We start from the raw sequence: 19,879 nt of genomic DNA, 5'->3' as shown, positions 1-19,879 counted from the left end.
CGATTCCTCATTCAATCCTGTCCATTGAATCTCTGCAAAGCCTAAGCGTTCGGCATACTGTAATTGGGTCGAACGGGTCATTCTCAATTGTTGCTGCAAGCCCTTTGAAGAACAATTCGATAACAAATTTAAACTTGAAAAGTACACCGCTGTTTTCCTTGGTTGATCGCGCGTTTTGCAACCTTCCAATGCTTAAAAACCTCAACTTGCAGCAGTGTTCATTAAAAACAATGTACGGCTCCCCTTTCATTTGTCTCCGACGCCTGCGGTACCTGAAGCTCAAAAACAACGAACTCACAACAATGGCAGAGAAAACTTTTCAAGGGCTGGTGAGCTTAACGGCACTGAAGCTTACCAAAAATAGGATAACATTCCACGACTCTACACCGGTGTTCGCTCCCCTAATCAGCTTGGACATTCTGCACTTAGGCGAGAACAGGATTAACGTGCTCTTTCCAGAAGTTTTTGTCAATCTTTCGGTGACGAAGCTCACACTGGCACTCAACTACATATCGGGCTGGTCAGCCCCCATCTTCTCCCGCATGATTTATCTCAATGACCTACGCCTGGACGGTAACAAGATCCACCTCTTAAACAAGTCCATGTACAACGACATGGCCAACGTGTCGAACGTGCGCATCTGTTACAACCCTTGGGACTGCACCAATCGCGACATTAAGAACGTAAGGCATTTCCTGCTCGAAACCGGCCGGAACCACTGCTGCGTGGAGTGTGCCGTTTGCAGCGCCCACCAGAAGTCACTGCAGTCAAACGTTCTCGTCGTGGACGCCGCTCCTGCTACTGAACAGGCATGTCGACCGCCCGACTACTATACGTCATAATAGGCGTGCCAATCATTATGGTCTTTCTCTTCGGCTCGATGACATCATACGTCGTGTACACGAAAAGGTGGTACATCCGCTATTTCTTCCTCTCCCTCCGCATCAAGGTGAAGTCATACCGGCGACTGCATACTGCGGAGCCCTTTCTGTGGGACGCCATCGTAAAAACGTTGGCCTTCGTGTCGTACCACAACTCGGACGCCGAATGGCTGCGCGAGCACATTGTTCCGACCCTGGAATCGACGGTGCATCGGTTCCGTTTGTGCGTCGCGGAACGGGACTTCATTCCGGGACTGCCCATCACTGAGAACGTGTGCCGCGGCATATCGCAGAGCCGCAAGTCGCTGTTCGTGCTGAGCAGACAGTTTTGCGAGAGCCGCTGGTGCATGTTCGAGCTTACTCTGGCGCAGCATCGCCTGTTCGAGTCGGAACGCGAGAGCGAGATGGTCTTCATACGCCGGCAGCCAATGGACGACTCATCGTTGTGCCCTCTATTGAGCTACCTGCTAAAGACGAAGACCTACCTACAAGCACCGCCTGAAGACGCCGAGGGAAGTGTGCGCGATTATTTCTGGCTGCAACTTCGCGCGGCATTGGAGTTCTAAATATCACTGTCAAGCACGCCGCTTTTCCTTGCACTTTAACATGTATAGTGCAAGGTTACTTCGCAGGGGCTGACGACTGTGCTTACTGGGCTGTAAGGGCATACGAGGCGTTCCAATCTGGCGCTGCGGATCCGAAATTGCAGCACGTTGCCATAGTCCTTGCAACAGCTACTTTGGTACCATTATCACAGTAGTCGAGGTATATACGCAGACTACTTTGTTACTGAGTCAAGGTCAACAAAAATGTGTCACCCTGTGTTCGTCTACTCACCTATACAGTCGAGCTGTTTGTAGCTAGTTACGTGGGTAATACGCTACTATTATCAGAGCGGGATCAGTACATCAGTAAAAAAAAGTTCCTTGTTTTGTCTGTGTAAAAGACTGAAGCGTGCGTTGTTAACTGTATATTTTGAAACCATCTACTCATCGTTCAGGTCTGTACACGTTCATTGCAAATCCTTGTATAAACGGTACTCTCATATGCGCCAAAGAACCGAACCTTCCACTATATTCAGCAGTCAAGGAAGCTATAGTACTACAGGAGCAAAAATGTAAACACCAAGAAATCGAAGGCTACTAGAAAGTCTCGTTGTGCCTCGAGGGTCCTCTTCATCTGCAACACTACATGGCTTAATCCAGACAGCAAAACCTAGACATTGGACTAAATGCCCATCGAGCGAATACATAGAGACTGCACTTTGAGTGTATACTAGCTATAGTGCTCTTATATGTTGTGCTTGAGTTTAAACTTGTAATACTGATGGTCCAGCCAATGTACTTTTTCTCAATATGTCTAGTCATTTTAGGCGCAATTTTAATAGGCACGTCCTTCTATGTTGAGTGTAACAGTAAATGTTTACCACTAAGCAGAAAAAAAAAGTCACAGCTTTGCCGCAAAGGCGAAGCAATAAACGCGATAGAACAATTCGAAAGGTCACGCGCAGAATAGGAAGCAGATCAAAACATGTCCCGCGTTTCTCGCGCACAAATTACGCATGAAACGTACTAACAGGTACGTATGCACAGGAATAAGCGTCTAGTTTGTTACTTCGCCAAGTCTGAAAAGCACGCGCTTTTCACGAACCGAGACTGCAATGATTGCAGTGACCTTTGTGCGCCCGGTAACTACACCAGAATCGTTCCGCGTAAAGCTCAAGGACAGCCAAGGCGTACGATCCTCCCCTCCTCGCCACCACGAGATAAGGGCGCGCGAGGGAGCGTCTATCCCCTTCTCTAAGCCGGGCAAAGTACGCGTAGGAGATTAGAGCGGGTGCCGCTGCGTGATGTGGCGACGTGCGCTCATTGCCCTATCTTTCTGGTAATGCCGAAAACACAGCAGCGGTGAGTGGTAGATATAAATGGCTTGCCGTTTGCTTTTTTTCTGGATTTTTTTTTTGTTTCTTGTGTTTTCATATATATATAGATACGTATACATATACGGTGCATGACATCGACGCCGACGCCGGTGGCGAAATCCTGCCGAGAGTGTTCATATAATTGCCATCGCAATAAAAGTATCGCAACACAGCTTAACACGTTCGAGTATTTGTTTACTTGTGCTGTAAGTACTTCATGTAAATAAAAGCACCAGTATTTATATTTTATCCTACTATGCCTCATGTTCTCGAAACCATGTATGGCTTTACCACAGCCCGAACGTGTCCTGCATGAGACCTAGGAAGTCTAGTATAGGTCTGAATAAGGTCTACGACCAGTAGCTGAAATTGTTTACAGTGTGTTATGAATACTACTTCAAGTGAATCAATATAAAGGCACCTTGTGTGTTACAGTTTCTTTCTGTTCTCGTCATAGCGATTGCTTGTCTCATATAAAGAGTCAGCATTATGGAGTCTCTGCAGTTATACAAAACACTAATTTTTTAGGACGACAACGGTAAGGAGCTCGTTTCGCAGAATTTCAGCGTTGTGAGCGAAAAGGCAGCGTTGGTCGTGAGCGAAAGTTTGAGGTATATGTAATGAAGATAGGAGCGTTTTGGGTTGCGTGCGCGCGTGCGTGCACACACACACACACGTGTGTGTGTGTGTGTGTGTGTGTGTGTGCGTGCGTGCGTGTGCGTGCGTGTGTGTGTGTGTGTGCGTGTGTGTGTGTGTGTGTGTGTGTAACGTGAGCTCAGCTGCATAGCAGTCCAAAAAATCTCACAACTCTCAAGACACAAGTGCGAACGAAACATCGTGATCACTTCAGAGTGAGCTTTACATCGAGGGCTACTCCAACCTTCCTCTTCAAGTAAGTGCAAACCTAGACACTGTTTTTTGCAGAGAGACACCCGAGAAATGTGCATGCAGTGAGTTGCATTTGCGAATGTTGAACTGTGGCAATAAAATAGTTGAGCCTTGATGTGTCATATTTTTATTACAAAACCACTTACAAAATAAGTGTACACAATCACAAAAACTTACAATAAATGTGATATCTAAACTGCATAAGCAGCTTATAACAAACAACGCAAAACCACAAGCATTATGCACAGCTATGGGAAGCCGCTCAGACCGAGCGTTATATCTACCAAATGGTTGTTTTTTCGTTTTATTTTTTATCGCAATTACAATGGTTGGTAATTTATTCTTACAATATTTGATTATGAGTAAGCTGCCACACTGGTCTTCGGGCGATATTTGTGATGATTTTAAGACAAAGACAAAGGTTTTGGACGTGCGACCTAGACTAAAACAAAGTTTGATTACACGCTGGTTTCGTCATTTGTTTCAAAGGAACCAAACACAACACGACCGAAATTGAGCAATAACCAACGCGTCGCAGTCAAAAGCACTTCACCGAAAGGTTTATTCACCTCCTGACAACGACAACGTTTGTGGAAGTACCGCTGACCCATCATTCAACCTTCTTATTCTAGCGCGCAATTTAAATTGGGTCATTTGTAAGTGGCGCATCTCTTGTGGTCTATAATTACTTTTACCTCGGCTGCTTAGTCATTGCTTGCACCGACATAACCTCTTCATGCAGACATTGCAATGCTGCATTACGAAAAATTTATTATTGTGAATGTCGGCTGTGGATTCGCGCTTAACTCTCCCGCGCTTAAACCTTTCATCACTCAAACGGAACACGAAAATTAACGCACATATACGGTTTTATTATATATATATGCCTTTTTTTAATTTCTCCAGAAAGCTGCATTCACTGTCAATCTACAGTGAATGATTGTGGCTTTTTTAGTGTGCAAATATTATTAAACATAGAGGATTGTAGTTTTGTACATCTAAACGTAGGAGGCTCGAACGAACGGGCACACATAACGCAAAGCAAGTAAAAGAACGTAGGCATGGAGTGTGCTTTGGAAACGGGCCGCTCGCTAAGGGTGTACCTTTAGAGAGCTGTTGTCGGTATACCCTGAGAGAGTGCCACCAACCACTTGGCTAAGCTAGATAGAGAGAACTGGAATCGAGAAAGGCCAACCGAAAAAAGAATATCCGGTTCGCTATTCTGCACTGGGAAAGTGGAAAACGGAGACACAAAATTGAAGAAGATAAGGATAAAAGAGGGAGGTAGATAAGTCCAAACACACACAAGCAAACTTATAATATTATAATCTTAAGCCCTGTATTGAACAAACAAAACCGTAAGTGGGACATTTATGAAGTGCGCAATACTGCTCCATGGCCTAGAGTCTTGGTGAGACTCACTTCAGACAATGATTCCACAGACAACGCGGCTCGCACATCACACCAAGAAGAGCACACCCTTCCGATTCCTTTGTCAAGGACTGACGCTGGAAAGCAACTTCGTCACCTGGCACGTAGTCCGAGTCTGCAGGAGTGGAACACCCCAAGCATAAGACATACGAGACTATACCAAATAAACCCTCGACTGGAACTTCGACCTCCATCCGGACTTCGTCGACGTGAAGCTTCACTTCTTTGTCGCCTTTGGTTGGGGGTTGCCTTTACAAAAGCATATAGAACCCTCATCGGATTGACCGACAATGCGGAATGCGACGTCTGCTGCACCAAAGAAGACATCGACCATTTGATATGCCATTACCCTCGATTTGCCTCAGAAAGACAGAAGCTTTCGGACGCATTGCGACAATTGGACGATCGGCCACTTTCTGTGCAGATGCTACTGGAACACCGCCATCGCCTTTCGTCGGCTCAAAAAGCAGTCAAAGCTGTCTTGTGCTTTTTGAAGACTACAGGCCTACGTGACCACCTTTAACTTTTGTGTAGTGCCACCACTGCATACGCGCCAGCCGATTGACTGACAATCCTCCTTTTTTTCTCTCTCTTTCTCTTCTCCTCCTCTCTCTCTCTCATCTTTATGCCCCCTTCCCATTCCCCCAGCATAGGGTAGCAAACCGGGCATGTGCCTGGTTAACCTCCCTGCCTTCCCTCTTGTTGTTTATCCCCCCCCCCCCCTTCAGACTAGTTTAACTTAAAAAAAACTGTTTCAGATGCTTATTGCTGCAGTGCCATTTGGAGTTGCAGCCAAAATAGGTCTTGTAAGCGTTCATCACTTTCACTTTCGGGCGCGCCAATGTACGTCCTCGAAGATGTCAAGTACGACAGCGTGGGACACATTTGGGACTCGTCGATTGGTCCCTTCTTGATGAGCACGATGTGTTCGTCCCTATCCGACTCGAACAGGCGATGCTGCGCGAGCATCATCTCGAACATGCACCAGCGACTTCGACAGAACTCGGAACTCAAAACGAACAGGGACACGCGACTCTGCGAGATGCAGCGACAGATGTTCTCGGTTATGGGAATTCCCGGAATGAAGTCGCGCTCGGCGATGCAAACGCGGTACCGCATGGGCGGAGACTCGAGTCTCGCCAGGAGAACCTCGGTGGTCCAAGTCGCGTCGGAGACGTGGTAACACAGGAAGGCGTCCCACATGAAACGGCCGCAGTGCAACTGGCGTTTGTAGTTCTTTATCTTTACGCGCAAGTACAAGAGCGCGTACATCATGTACCAGCGCTTCGTGTACAGTCCGTAGCTGATGACGGTGGCGGCGAGTGCGGTGAAAAGTAACGGAACCCACACTGACGTGTAAAAATCCATCGGACCGCAGACGCCAACGTCCCATTCGACGTCGATTGCGCGCAGACCGACGTATCTCTCCGGTTCTTTGCAAACCACTGAGTTGGCGCCGAGTCTCGCACTGCTGTTTAGTAGATCGTGTAGATTATTCAACGAGCAGCTACCGCAGTCCCACGGGTTATCTGAAATATTGACCGTCTTCACGTGCCGAATATCCCTAAGCGCGCCGTTATCTATCGTGTAAAGTAAATTCGATGACAGCGCGAGCGTAAGCAAGCCACCCATCGCGGAAAAAAATGGCGGCGACCATTTGGAAATGCTGTTGTGTGACAAGTCCAGGAACCTTACCGATGCCACGTGGGTGGAGAGATGTTCGAGGTCCTTAACCTCGTTGAAGGACACATCCAACGATACGAGCGATGTGAGGTGTCTGAATATCGCAGCGCCGGAAACGGTGCCGATGCGATTGTGACTCAAGTTAAGGATTTCCAAGCGCATTAAGCCCAAGAAGGCCTCTTCACTGATTGTCGCGATTTGATTTGACTGCATGTCCAGTTCGCGAAGATGTTGCAGGCACACGAAGGGGGAACCGTACAACTGTTTGATCGAACAACCACCCAAGTCGAGAAGCTGCAAGTTACGAAACGCGCAGAAAACGCCGTCGCGTAGGTCCTGCAGTCTCGTAGTGCCGGCCAAGATCAGTTCCCTGAGGTAGCTCGATTGCCTGCATATACCCGGGCAAATGAGGAACGTCCCATTCGGTGACGTCAATGTAGCCGCCATATTTAACCGACGAAGTTTCTTCAAGTTGTACACACTTTCGGGGATGGAAGCTAGCTGGGTTCCAACTAGGGAAATGCTCTCAATATCGGGTATCAGGTCAAATGCGTTGATATGCACACGAGTGATTGGAACATGGACAAAATCCAGCTGCTTCAGATAGGGCATGAGCGGTATGGCCTCCTTGCTCCCTACGTGGTCGAAGTTGCACTTGTAGAGAACAAGGCGTGCTATCCGAAATGGCGTAATAATCTTTAAAGCGGACGGAATGCTCTTGACGCGTCCAGACAATGTGACGTTTATTTTCGGGGTGACGGCATTCTGCACGTTCCAACGAAAAATCAGCACTAGAGTCAGCCCGATATCGGGAAATTTCTCGAATATGGCGGGTAAGCTGTCGTTGCTTACGAAGCGCCCCTTGAAACCGTAGACATCGCAGCGAAATTGGACGTCCCCCTGCGTTTTCGAGCAGTTCGCGACGGCGATTTTTAGCGGCTTTTGAAACGTCACACTGAACTCGACCTGCCTGACGAAGCACATGAAGGAATACAAGGCAAGCTGTTCCAGCAAGGTGCTCGCATTGACTCTGAAGACGTCATAGTTGCTTTGCAAGCTGAGCGGGAAATCGTCCCATTTCTTTATGTCCACCCTCGTGAGCGATAGCGTGGCGAGCTTCGCTTCTTTCAAAGGGGCGTCAGAGACGAGAAGTTCGTCCATCGTCATCACCTCGGGGTCCGAAGGTATGAAATACAGCTGCGGCGCCGCTTTGATGAGGATCTTGCACAGGACCCTCACTCGGCCGTCCTCCTGTAGAGACGCATTACAGTGATGCAGCGGTAGCAACTCTCGCGGACATTCTCGTCCCTCCGCAGGCTCGCAAGGTAGATCCCGGCCTCTCGAAGTCGCAGCAGCAGTAGCGAGGATGGTGCATACGCAGAGCATCACCCTACGTGACAGTGGATGGGTAAATGTTACAAAATAGCTGTGGGCTGAATTAGATGGTATCGCATTATGGCATAGAACGTTGAGCGTGAATAAACTACACAGGAGAAAGAAGGGAAACACGATTATGTGCTCGCTCACAACTGAGTATTTAGTATACGAGAGAAATTAGAGAACGACAGCGCATCGCACATGCCACAAGGAGATACGCCAAAGGCACGTGTTGAACGTCGGTTAATAAAACTGAATTCAATGTAATGCCGTAAGAAAGTCGGTTGGCTTACACTTATCGCGGCGTGCCCTGTGACGTAATATGCATCCGTTGTTTAAGTCCATTCGGAGTTTTAATCGTGAACTTAGCTTTCGTACCTCGAGTTTCGGGACAGGCGCACATCACGTGCCATACCTCAAGGCGGTGACAGCGGGATCGCGCTGTATGTGAACAATATCCGACGAACAAAACAGCTATCAAAATTGGCTTCCCGGTTATGTATGCGTCGAATACCTACCGAAACGCTACGGTAACCATGCAGTATAGTGTGACTAAGCATGCAAATTTCCAAAAGCTCTGGCGTAACCAGAAATGGATTCATATACCACCATGATTTCTTTTTTTTTAATTTGCTATATGCAATATATACATGCGAACATGCAAACGCACCAACGACCATACAAAACGTATGATTGAGCCCCCAACCCCACCCCTACGCCTACACTCTCCTCCTCAAAATATTTCCGAGTTGATAGACTTTTCTGCCTTAAAGAACACCGCCCGCTCTATACGGTCTCAATACTTACACAAGGTCCAGGGACGACTGCTGATGTTCGGTCATCCTTCTTCGTTGTTCTCGATGAGAACACACAATATGGTCTGCAGAAACGCGACGATGAAATGATGAGCGCGTACACCACGGCTTCCCCGCCGTATGCGTTTTCTTCAAGAGGCGGAACTGAACAGCGAAAAACCGAGAAGGCTGCGCGCAATCTATGGCGCGATTACGCTGCAGCTTCCTTCCGCGACGGTGGTTGTTAAGGCCGATGTTCTCGCTGCCACAAACGCGCGCCCGCGATAGAAGGGCTTCCCTCCTATTCTTCCAACTACCCACAGGAGAAGCTTGGGGTCCGCCACGGTGCGTCAGAGGCTGTGGTGCTCTGCTGCTGACTCGAAGGTCGCAGGTTCGATTCCGGCAGTGGCGGTAGTATTTCGATGGAGGCGAAATGGCAGAGGCCTGTGCTCTGTGCGATGTTAGTGCACGTTAAAGAACAGCAGATGGTAAAATTTCCGGAGCCCTCCACTAAAGCGTATCTCATAATAACGTAACAATATCATGGTTTTGGGATTGATTGATTTGATTGATATGTGGGGTTTAACGTCCAAAAACCACCATATGATTATGAGAGACGCCGTAGTGGAGGGCTCCGGAAATTTAGACCACCTGGTGTTCTTTAACGTGCACCCAAATCTGAGCACACGGGCCTACACCATTTCCGCCTCCATCGGAAATGCAGCCGCCGCAGCCGGGATTCGAACCCGCGACCTGCAGGTCAGCAGCCGAGTACCTTAGCCACTAGACCACCGCGGCGGGGCATGATTTTGGGAGCTAAACGGATTATTATTATTATTATTATTATTATTATTATTATTATTATTATTATTATTATTATTATTATTATTATTATTATTATTATTATTATTATTATTATTATTATTATTATTATTATTATTATTATTGTTGTTGTTGTTGTTGTTGTCGTCGTCGGCGGCGTCGTCGTCGTTGTTGTTGTTGTTGTTGTTGTTGTTGTTGTTGTTGTTGTTGTTGTTGTTGTTGTATCAACTGAGTTTTAGAAGTATGTGCGCAAGCGGTCTAGCAAAAGTGGGAAGTCCTTCAGGCTACTGAACTCGGACGGTGTCGAAGTGCATGCCATCGCTGACTGTTTCACCACGCATTTTTCATTCGTTTATAAGGTCTCAGACTATAGGACACAAATAGTACAACAGACCAAGGCAGTTAGCGCATCTAGTGGTCGAATTAACGCTGCATGAAAAGCTCATCTGCTCGTGCATTAAGTGCTTAAATTCGTTCTAATCATGTGGCCCGAAATTGCGTCCCCTCCGCCATACTAAAGGCTTATGGTAGTAAATGTGCCCCAGTACCGACTACAGTATCTAACAACTATATGAACGCTTCCACAATTCCCAGCATGCATGTGCAAAACTGCGCGTGTTTTTCCAGTATTTAAGTCGGGTGGCAAGACTGGTGTTTATAATTATCACCTGATTTTTCTACTGTGTGCCACATCGAAGATTTTTGGGCTGCCTCTTCACAAAATATTGTATGTTAGTGTGAATAATTCATTAATTCCTAATCAACAATGGTTTCTCCCTGGTCGCTCAGCTACCACAAATCTTGCTAGTTTCATGACGCAAATCTCTTCACCTATTTCTTAAACAGGGCAAGTTGGCGTAGTCTACTGCAATCTTTTCGACGTCGTCAGCCACTCAGTGTTTTTAGACGATACTTGGGGACCTTCGGCGCAGAAATTTGGTCTGTCTGTCTGTCTGTCTGTCTGTCTGTCTGTCTGTCTGTCTGTCTGTCTGTCTGTCTGTCTGTCTGTCTGTCTGTCTGTCTGTCTGTCTGTCTGTCCCTCTGTCTGTCTGTCTGTCTGTCTGTCTGTCTGTCTGTCCGTCCGTCCGTCCGTCCGTCCGTCCGTCTGTCTGTCTGTCTGTCTGTCTGTCTGTCTGTCTGTCTGTCTGTCTGTCTGTCTGTCTGTCTGTCTGTCTGTCTGTCTGTACATTTGCCTGCGTGTCCACTCTTAACGGCACCGGGTACTTGAAACGGCCGACCCCATCCGCAGCGCCCACCAATGTTGCTCAAGCTTCAGCTTTCAGCGTATAATTGTCAATTAGAAAGCAATTATTGCGCATGTCTGGGGCACCATAACAACACGTATTCATTCTGTATGTGCGTCTTTTACTCAAAAAGGCCTACATAGGTAATTTTAAGGACCGTAGAGCTTATTAGGTTGCGCTGACCTTGCACGCTTGCACGAAAAGTCGAGTGTTTCCAACACTTTGCTAAGACGAGACGGTAGTGGCACCTACCCGTCGCCTTGCGTTCTACACCTTATCACCTCTGAGACGGGCGCGCACACCCCTCTCAGAGCAACGCGCTTCGTTTTCCAAGAAAACTGCCATATGGCGCTCATGTCTCACGTGTGACGTGACTTGATGCGCTCGTTCGCCTCCACTGCACGCTCGAGGCACTCTAACACAGCGCCTCCAGAATACCATTCACCGATTTTCTTGCGCGGAACATCAAATAAATGTTTCGTTCACTCTCTTCATTCGCAAGACTACCGTCTTTCGACGACGTTTACAGATTAACATGCAGATACGGGGCCATTAATTTTTTTTGGTTTGACTTGCAAACTTTCATGTTGACTTGTATGTTGTGAATCTCGTGCACAGCTGTCTGCTTAATAGACCCTGTTATGTTGCCGTAAACAGCCAAACTTCTTCCTTGTACAAAGTAACTAGTGGAGTACCTCAGGGGTCGGTATTAGGCCCACTCTTATTTTTAATTTACGTTAACAATGTTTCTTGTTCACCTCTTTCTTCTTGTCTAGTGTATTCTGGTGACATTGAGATATTTAAGGAAGTTTATTCAGTTAACGACTGTCGCTTGCTGCAGTAAGATTCGTGTTCTTTGTCCGAATGGTGTGATAAAAATAATATTTGTCTGAATACCTCAAAGAACAAATTCATGAGTATGTTTCGCAAAACATTCATTGTGCCATTTCCATACTCAATCAATACCATGCCCTTATGTAAGGTATATGAATTCAGTGATCTTGGTGTTCTTTATGATAGCATGCTAAATTTTTCTGCTCACACTAAACGTGCGGCCGTGCGTGGCCTTTGATCTCTCGGCTGCATTTGTAGAATATCTCGAGAATGCATTTCTAGCTCCTACAGCCTTCCAAAAACTGTACACCGCCATATGGCTTCCTCAACTTGAATATGCATCTGTGATCTGAATGGCATTGCTTAATCTGTCAGTGACGCAATTGAGCGAGTCCAGAAAAAATTGATAAGCATTTACTATCATCGTTTCGCTTTAAATGACTCTGGATCTCGTTCCAAAACTGCCATATTATTATCACTGCCATTACTTTACTGGCAACGAAATTGCGCCGACCTGTTATTATTTTACAAACTAGTTTACGGTATGATATTCCGCTCTTTCCTTCTTAATTGTGTAAATTTTTGGATTCCGCGTAAGCTAATCAGAGAGAATCCACCATTTCATGTACCTGTGAACTTCTTTGAACACTCTACCATTCAGAGAGTACAAAGTCTCTATAATATTAACTTTCACGGTATTGATGTTTTTCATGGTCCACTGCCGTTGTTTTTATCTCAACTGTGCACTCTCTTAACATAGTTTTTGACAATGCGAAAATTCTTCTCTTTTCCGTTTTTCAAGAAGTTTTCTACATAGTTGTGTATATTCGCCTTTATATTGTACTTTCTTTTCATGATTCTCGTCTTGTCTTTTTATTCCCATTTTGCGCTGATTTCTTTTTCCTGTGTGTTTTCACTCTTTCTATTTGATTTTAGTGAAGAGTGCCTGTATTGTATTGTTTATTTATATTGTTTTATTTTTGCGTGCATCTGCACTAATACATCATGGTTGTTCCAGGGTACGTTAAATAAGTGATTGATTGATTGGTTGATTGATTGATTGATTTATTGATTGATTTATTGATTGATTGATTGACAAAATAGGCTTGGGAGGAGTTCCTTCTCGGCTACTTCATCCGGGACGCTTAGCACATCCTTGGCTGCCAGCACCCAAGCAGCGATGATCTCAGGTGGACTTGTGGAATAAGCAGACCACCCAAGTGCAATTGTAGTGTAACGTTCAGTGTTTTTCTCAATAAATGCTTCTCTACCACCACCCTCATATTCTACTCGCAAGGTTTCTGCACAAAATATAACCTATAAAACGCTTGACCATCGCCTTCAAGAGTAAAACGCGATAGCGTAATCAAAAACCATTCGTAACCACTCCTCAGTCGATAGCCTGGCCTCACTTCTCGGTAGACACTATGCCTTATAGAAACGAACGTCTGTGCACGTTACATCGACAATGTCAAACTATTTTTGAATGCCATCATTTCGAGAAGACACATATTTTAGCTAGGCATCACTATAGGATAACACACGCATAATCATTGAGGCTGGCCCCGCCGCGGTGGTCTAGTGGCTAAGGTATACGCGGCTGCCGACCCGCTGGTCGCGGGATCGAATCCCGGCTGCGGTGGCTGCATTTCCGATGGAGGCGGAAAAGCTGTAGGCCCGTGGGCTCAGATTTAGGTGCACTTTGAAGAACCCCAGGTGGTCGAAATTTCTGGAGCCCTCCACTACGGCGTCTCTCATAATCAAACGGTGGTTTGTGGACGTTAAACCCCACGTATCAATCAAACCAATCAATCATTGAGGCTGCGTGCGCTATCGCTAAAGGCAATTGCATCAGCAAACCTTCCGATCCTCACAAAGAAATAGGTTAACTTTAAGGGGCGAAGCTCCTTATGGCGTGGGTTGTGCGTCCCCTGTTCTCGTAGTGCGTAACCTGTGGCACATACCCGCATGCCAGTGGCACATACCCGCTCTCGGGCACATATCCGCATGTCCACATGTTGCGAAAAACGTAGCATGGCGTCATTATCACGCTCTCGGTGTTAACAAAGCACAGACAGCATAAATGTGGTACATGCTCTCGTTTAGTCCTTGGATTGTACGCTGAAGGTACTTGTATGTGATGGATATATGATAAAAGGAAGCGAGATGGCGGTACTTAAAGTTTTCACTAGATGGATGGACGGGCGCACGGACGGACGTATGGACGGAAGCATGGACGGATTGACGGACGTTTCGCCCAACTCATCATCATTCATTCCATGGATATGCTGTGATTTTTTTCCGTACATATAACCAAGACATCAGTCCAGCTGGTTTTATTGATTTTTTTCGCAGCTTGGCGATGGGTTCACGCTATAGGGGCACGCTACGAAGGACGTGATAATAATATAACTGTTGCTGTTTAACACCCCAAAACCACCATACGATTATGAAATACGCCGTAGTGGAGGGCTCCAAAAAATTAGCCCCTTGGGGTTCTTTAACGTGCACCTAAATCTGAGCCCACGGGCCCCAAGCATTTTTACCTCCATCGAAATTGCAGCTGGGACACGATCCCGCGACCTGTGGGTCAGCAGCCGAGTGCCTTAGCCACTAGACCACCATGGCAGGTGACTACGAAGGACACACTACAATGAACGTAAAAAGCTGTTTAATAACAGAACAAATGGAAATTTCAGCCGGTATTATTATTAAGGCAGAGCGAATATATATAAAATTTTTTAAAGTGCGCTGAAAGACATAGTGTACTTGACCCCGCCTATGTAACGTTCGTCACGAAATTGATTAAGGCAAGACATAATTTTATTGGTGGCTCACTGACGCATGTTTCGGCGCCCAGAAACACTATGAAAACAGCTTCGTAAACTGATGATGATAGCGTATATGATCGCCTCACATCCACTCTGGTGGATTGGCCAAAAAACAATAAGAAGGGATCACATATCTCTCTGTGGTCTTTTATTCGCTTCGTAAGTGTTTTTTTTTTTAGAACTGAGGTACACATCTGCGTTGGTTACAGAGGAGAGTTAAAGTTTCGGTGTGGGTAATCTGTTGAAAATTATACCTGTGCACACTATGTATCTGTAGTGCTGAGAAATCTTGGGGTTTGTTTGTTTGTTTCCCTAGACTCATGGCTCAAACCCACTCAGGAGGATTGGCCAAGAAAGCGTAGTGCATTTTTTTCCTGTGAGCATTATAACTATGTGTGAAAATGAATTTGTATTATAAAGTGACTAATGTAAGGAAAACCACATAAAAAGAGAGCAAACGAAAAAAATGAAAAAGTCAATTTGAGAAATTCTGAGATTTCAGGTGTTGTGATTACCACTCAGCTGCGTTTCACCTCACCATTTAGAATTTTTTAGATACTAAATAATAATTATTTGATTGAAGATCACAATCGGATACGTTTGGATGCTTGAATATAATCGCAAACGGCATTGAAAGCATCCCTGTGGCAATGTCCCAAAATTGAGGCACAAAAGTTTATTGCAGTTTCCACCGTCAATGCGTGCCCGATATATCTTCTACATGTTAGCGTGCAAATTGTATCCAACTGCCCACAAAGTTTCCTAAAAAGGAGGAAAGCAACATTTTACCCCACGAATGGCTGCGAAGCGTAGGCGAGGAGCCGAAAACCCGATTATGTACAACTAGAAAGTACCGTAGCCAACGGCAGCTGCAAGGGGACCCCGAAGCGATAGAAGGTCTATAGGCCAATGACGACATGCCCGTGTCATGTCTGTGACCGACTGGTTTAACTCGAGTAAATCTGCGCCGAAAATAGACGTAGAAACAACGCTAGCATCCCCTAGCTAAAAAAAAAGCTTAGTAATGACCTAGAAACAACCTGCGTCACCTATAGCTCACCTATTTAGCTAAGACACAGAACCCAGAAGTAACCATGGAGATTAGTTTTCACAATCGTGCCCCGCCGCGGTGGTCTAGTGGCTAAGGTACTCGGCTGCTGACCCGCAGGGCGCGGGTTTGAATCCCGGCTGCGGCGGCTGCATTTCCGATGGAGGCGGAAATGTTGTAGGCCCGTGTGCTCAGATTTGGGTGCACGTTAAAGAACCCCAGGTGGTCGAAATTTCCGGAGCCCTCCACTACGGCGTCTCTCATAATCATATAGTGGTTTTGGGACGTTAAACCCCACATATCAATCAATTAGTGGGCATGGCGGCAATGCCATGATACGGTCTTCAAACCCGATCATGTTTTTCGTACAGGTTCTGCTTGGATTGTTGTTTGTCCCAGCGTGGCTATCACCGATGAACAACGCCCCTTCATCGCCAGCTATGTTCTCGGTAACCGATCAAGAAAAGCCGATGTCCGTGGTCTTTCATCGGCTAAACATCGTACCCGGAGGAGCACAGATGACGTCATCGGATCCACCAGGGGCGTTAACGGATGCATTTGTCAACGGGACTATAAAACGGCTCTTCACCGCGGCACCTGACGGTGGGCATGGCGGCAATGCCATGATACGGTCTTCAAACCCGATCATGTTTTTCGTACAGGTTCTGCTTGGATTGCTGTTTGTCCCAGCGTGGCTATCACCGATGAACAACGCCCCTTCATCGCCAGCTATGTTCTCGGTAACCGATCAAGAAAAGCCGATGCCCGTGGTCTTTCATCGGCTAAACATCGTACCCGGAGGAGCACAGATGACGTCATCGGATCCACCAGGGGCGTTAACGGATGCATTTGTCAACGGGACTATAAAACGGCTCTTCACCGCGGCACCTGACAGTGGGCATGGCGGCAATGCCATGATATGGTCTTCAAACCCGATCATGTTTTTCGTACAGGTTCTGCTTGGATTGCTGTTTGTCCCAGCGTGGCTATCACCGATGAACAACGCCCCTTCATCGCCAGCTATGTTCTCGGTAACCGATCAAGAAAAGCCGATGCCCGTGGTCTTTCATCGGCTAAACATCGTACCCGGAGGAGCACAGATGACGTCATCGGATCCACCAGGGGCGTTAACGGATGCATTTGTCAACGGGACTATAAAACGGCTCTTCACCGCGGCACCTGACAGTGGGCATGGCGGCAATGCCATGATACGGTCTTCAAACCCGATCATGTTTTTCGTACAGGTGAGCAAACGATTCGGAAAGTGTTACCGTAGCAATAACGTTTGCTTATTCTTGCTGCCATGCCCATGGTCAATGTGCGAAATGCTTACTAACGTGACTGATTCTCTTCGCTACCTGTTGTTACTTAGTGGCGACGTAGAAACTAATCCAGGGCCTACAGAGGGCGATTGGTCAAAGCAACTAAAGGCAATCGCAGACGACATAAAGGAAATCAAGAAAGAAAAATCCGTCACAAATCAGAAACTAACTGCAATCGATAAGAAACTTGAAAAATTAGTGGACTGGAAAAGCAGGTTTCTGATTGCGTAAAGCGAATAGTGGAACTAGAAAATAACATCAAAGGCATGAATAGGAAAATCGAAGAACTAGAGAACAGAAGTCGGAGGTCCAACCTGATTGTGTACGGAGTTGAGGAACAACAAAACGAGTCCTTTCAAGAGCTTCATAACCTCGTATCAAAGGAAATATTTGAAGATATACTAGACGTAAAGAGTGCAGGCATTGAACGTATCCACCGACTTGGTAGAACTAGAGAAGGCGATCCGAAAAACAGGCCAATAATTCTCAAGTTGCTCGATTATCGCGACAAAGTTAAAATACTCCAGTCCTGTTCCAAACTGAAAGGGAGCGGTTACTCAATAAGCGAGGATTACTCGTTTGGCGTGCGTGAAACTAGAAGAAAACTGTGGAAAATCACGAAAGAAAACCGCGATAGAGGGGAAAGGGTAAGGCTTATTTTTGACAAAGTTCAGATAAACGGTCGTCTTTTTACTTGGGATGAAGACAGTAAAAATATCGCACAAGTAAATAAAAAAAAACGAAGAGCAACTACCAACGGCGCAGTCTTCTCGACGACAACGCCCATAACCCTTCTAAATGTAAACGCGCGAAGTCTTGTGAACAAGGCAGAACAATTTGAAGCTGTTTTATTGGCCCAAAAACCTGATATTGTTACTGTGAGTGAAACGTGGCTACATTCAAATATATATGACCATGAAATTGTGCCACCGAGCTACACAATTGTCCGCAAAGATAGGGACACTAGAGGCGGAGGAGTAGCAATTGTTTTACGGCAGGGAATCGCTTACACGGTCATGCCAGAGGTGAACAGTGTCGAAGCGGTTTGGTGTAAGCTTCTCCTGAAAGACGGCTACGTGTATGTTGGCGCCGTTTACAGGCCCCCGAACGCCGATGCGTCGTACCTAAACCCCCTTCTGGATTATATGAATTTACATATGCTCGGTGGCAGGATTATCATGGCAGGTGACTTCAACCTACCTGATATAAATTGGTCCTCATTAAGTCCAGGTCCCCTGTCGAATAATATAGTCATCGACTTCTTATTTGCTTTCAACCTAACTCAGCTTGTTGTCGAAAATACACGAACACAAGGACAGTCGCACTCAGTGTTAGACCTTGTATTTGCAAGTGATCACTTTTCCACCGACAGTGCAAGTGTTGAAACAATTAATGGCATATCGGATCATAAAATAGTTTTGTGTACTTTGCCTTTAGCAACTCCAATACGGCAATCTGGCCCAGTGAAATATGTGCCCTCCTTCAATAAAGCTAATGATGCGGCGATAATGAGTTACCTGTCGCACGAGTATCCCGAGTTTTCTGAGCTATGTGCAGATAACACGAGCATAGATGAAGTGTGGGCACAGTTTAAGCATCATATCATGCATTGTATTTCTAACTTTATTCCCAAACGAAAACTGGTTACAAGAAAGCACAACCCATGGGTTACCCGCGACATAATTCACCTTAAGCGCAAAATCAAGCGTGTAAGGAAGGCAAAAAAACGCTAGGAAGTGCTAACTCACAAATAGCAACGCTGACATCGACCTTAAAAGGAAAGATACGAGACGCAAAACGGCATTTTTATGGACACACCCTACAAAAGTTTATTAAAAGCGCACCCGATAAATTCTGGCGCTACATAAGCGTAAAACGGTCGACATTATCGGTGTTTCCAGCTGAAGAGGGCAAGAAAAAGGCGAATAATTTCAATTCTTACTTTCACTCTGTTTTTAGCACTGATAACCTCCGAAAGATTACACCGGGTTCCCGTCACGATGACCAAGGCAGATCACTTCCGTCGTTAAATATGACAGTACCTGGCATTCTTTCACTGCTATTAGACTTTGATGAAAAGAAAAGTAGTGGCCCAGACGAAATACCAAACACCTTCCTTAAACGCTATGCTGAACCCATTAGCAAGTACCTCCATCTCATATTTACAAAGTCAATTAGCGACTGCCGTCTTCCGGCGGAGTGGAAAATCGCGAAAGTTGTGCCAGTGCACAAATCTGGTGATACTTCTATCCCAACGAACTACCGGCCAATTTCTTTAACTTGCACTAGTTGCAAAATTCTCGAGCACATTATCTTAAAGTTATTAACCAAACATGTAGAAGAAAACAACCTCATCTCTCTTTCTCAGCATGGGTTCAGAAGTGGGCTATCTACTGTCACTCAACTTGCAGAGGCTATACATGACTTCGGGCTGGCAATAAACGAACAATCACAAATCGATGTAATTTTTTTAGATTTCTCTAAGGCCTTCGACCGCGTGTCCCACTCTAAACTCATCACTAAACTCATAGACAAACTAGGCAATGGTCCAATAGTTGAATGGATTAGTGATTACCTTTCAGACCGCTACCAGTTTGTGCACTATAATGGACAAAATTCTGACACTGTTAAAGTTCTTTCGGGCGTTCCGCAGGGATCTGTTCTCGCTCCGCTCTTGTTCCTGTTATTCATAGATGACATTGTTGAATCAGTAAACGTTAAAATTAGACTGTTTGCAGATGACTGCATGATTTACAGTGAAATCAAACACATTGACGATCAGGTTGCCCTTAACGATTCCCTA

The 19,879-nt window shown here is 45.9% G+C and overlaps 2 protein-coding genes and 1 pseudogene across 2 annotated transcripts; 2 read left to right on the top strand and 1 right to left on the bottom strand.

Moving 5' to 3' along the window:
- Window positions 1–880: 880 nt before the first annotated feature.
- On the top strand, window positions 881–1,602 carry LOC142814325 (toll-like receptor 2 type-2). Its single transcript, XM_075893000.1, has one exon. The coding sequence runs from the start codon at window positions 881–883 to the stop codon at window positions 1,445–1,447; it is 567 nt and encodes a 188-aa protein (XP_075749115.1). The 3' UTR covers window positions 1,448–1,602.
- A 4,265-nt stretch (window positions 1,603–5,867) lies between these two features.
- Window positions 5,868–9,070, bottom strand: LOC119171796 (uncharacterized). Its single transcript, XM_037422636.2, has 2 exons — window positions 8,989–9,070; window positions 5,868–8,194 (listed from the first exon to the last, which is right to left on the bottom strand). Exons 1-2 carry the CDS (start codon window positions 9,021–9,023, stop codon window positions 5,884–5,886), a joined length of 2,346 nt encoding a protein of 781 aa, XP_037278533.2. The 5' UTR covers window positions 9,024–9,070; the 3' UTR covers window positions 5,868–5,883.
- A 7,097-nt stretch (window positions 9,071–16,167) lies between these two features.
- Window positions 16,168–19,106, top strand: LOC142814324 (uncharacterized; annotated as a pseudogene).
- Window positions 19,107–19,879: the final 773 nt, after the last annotated feature.

Source organism: Rhipicephalus microplus, chromosome 4, assembly GCF_043290135.1.
Source record: "Rhipicephalus microplus isolate Deutch F79 chromosome 4, USDA_Rmic, whole genome shotgun sequence".
Classification (NCBI taxonomy): domain Eukaryota; kingdom Metazoa; phylum Arthropoda; class Arachnida; order Ixodida; family Ixodidae; genus Rhipicephalus; species Rhipicephalus microplus.
The sequence above is the reverse complement of the archived record's forward strand: the minus strand, read 5'-3'. Positions and strand labels throughout refer to the sequence as shown.

What these genes read in the sequence shown, in the direction of transcription:
- LOC119171796 (XM_037422636.2), bottom strand. Translation starts at nt 9,023, where the DNA reads ATGACCGAACATCAGCAGTCGTCCCTGGACCTTGT. An exon ending in CAGTCGTCCCTGGACCTTGT is followed by an intron (nt 8,195 to 8,988) that starts GTAAGTATTGAG and finishes ACTGTCACGTAG; the next exon opens with GGTGATGCTCTGCGTATGCA.
- LOC142814325 (XM_075893000.1), top strand. Translation starts at nt 881, where the DNA reads ATGACATCATACGTCGTGTACACGAAAAGGTGGTACATCCGCTATTTC.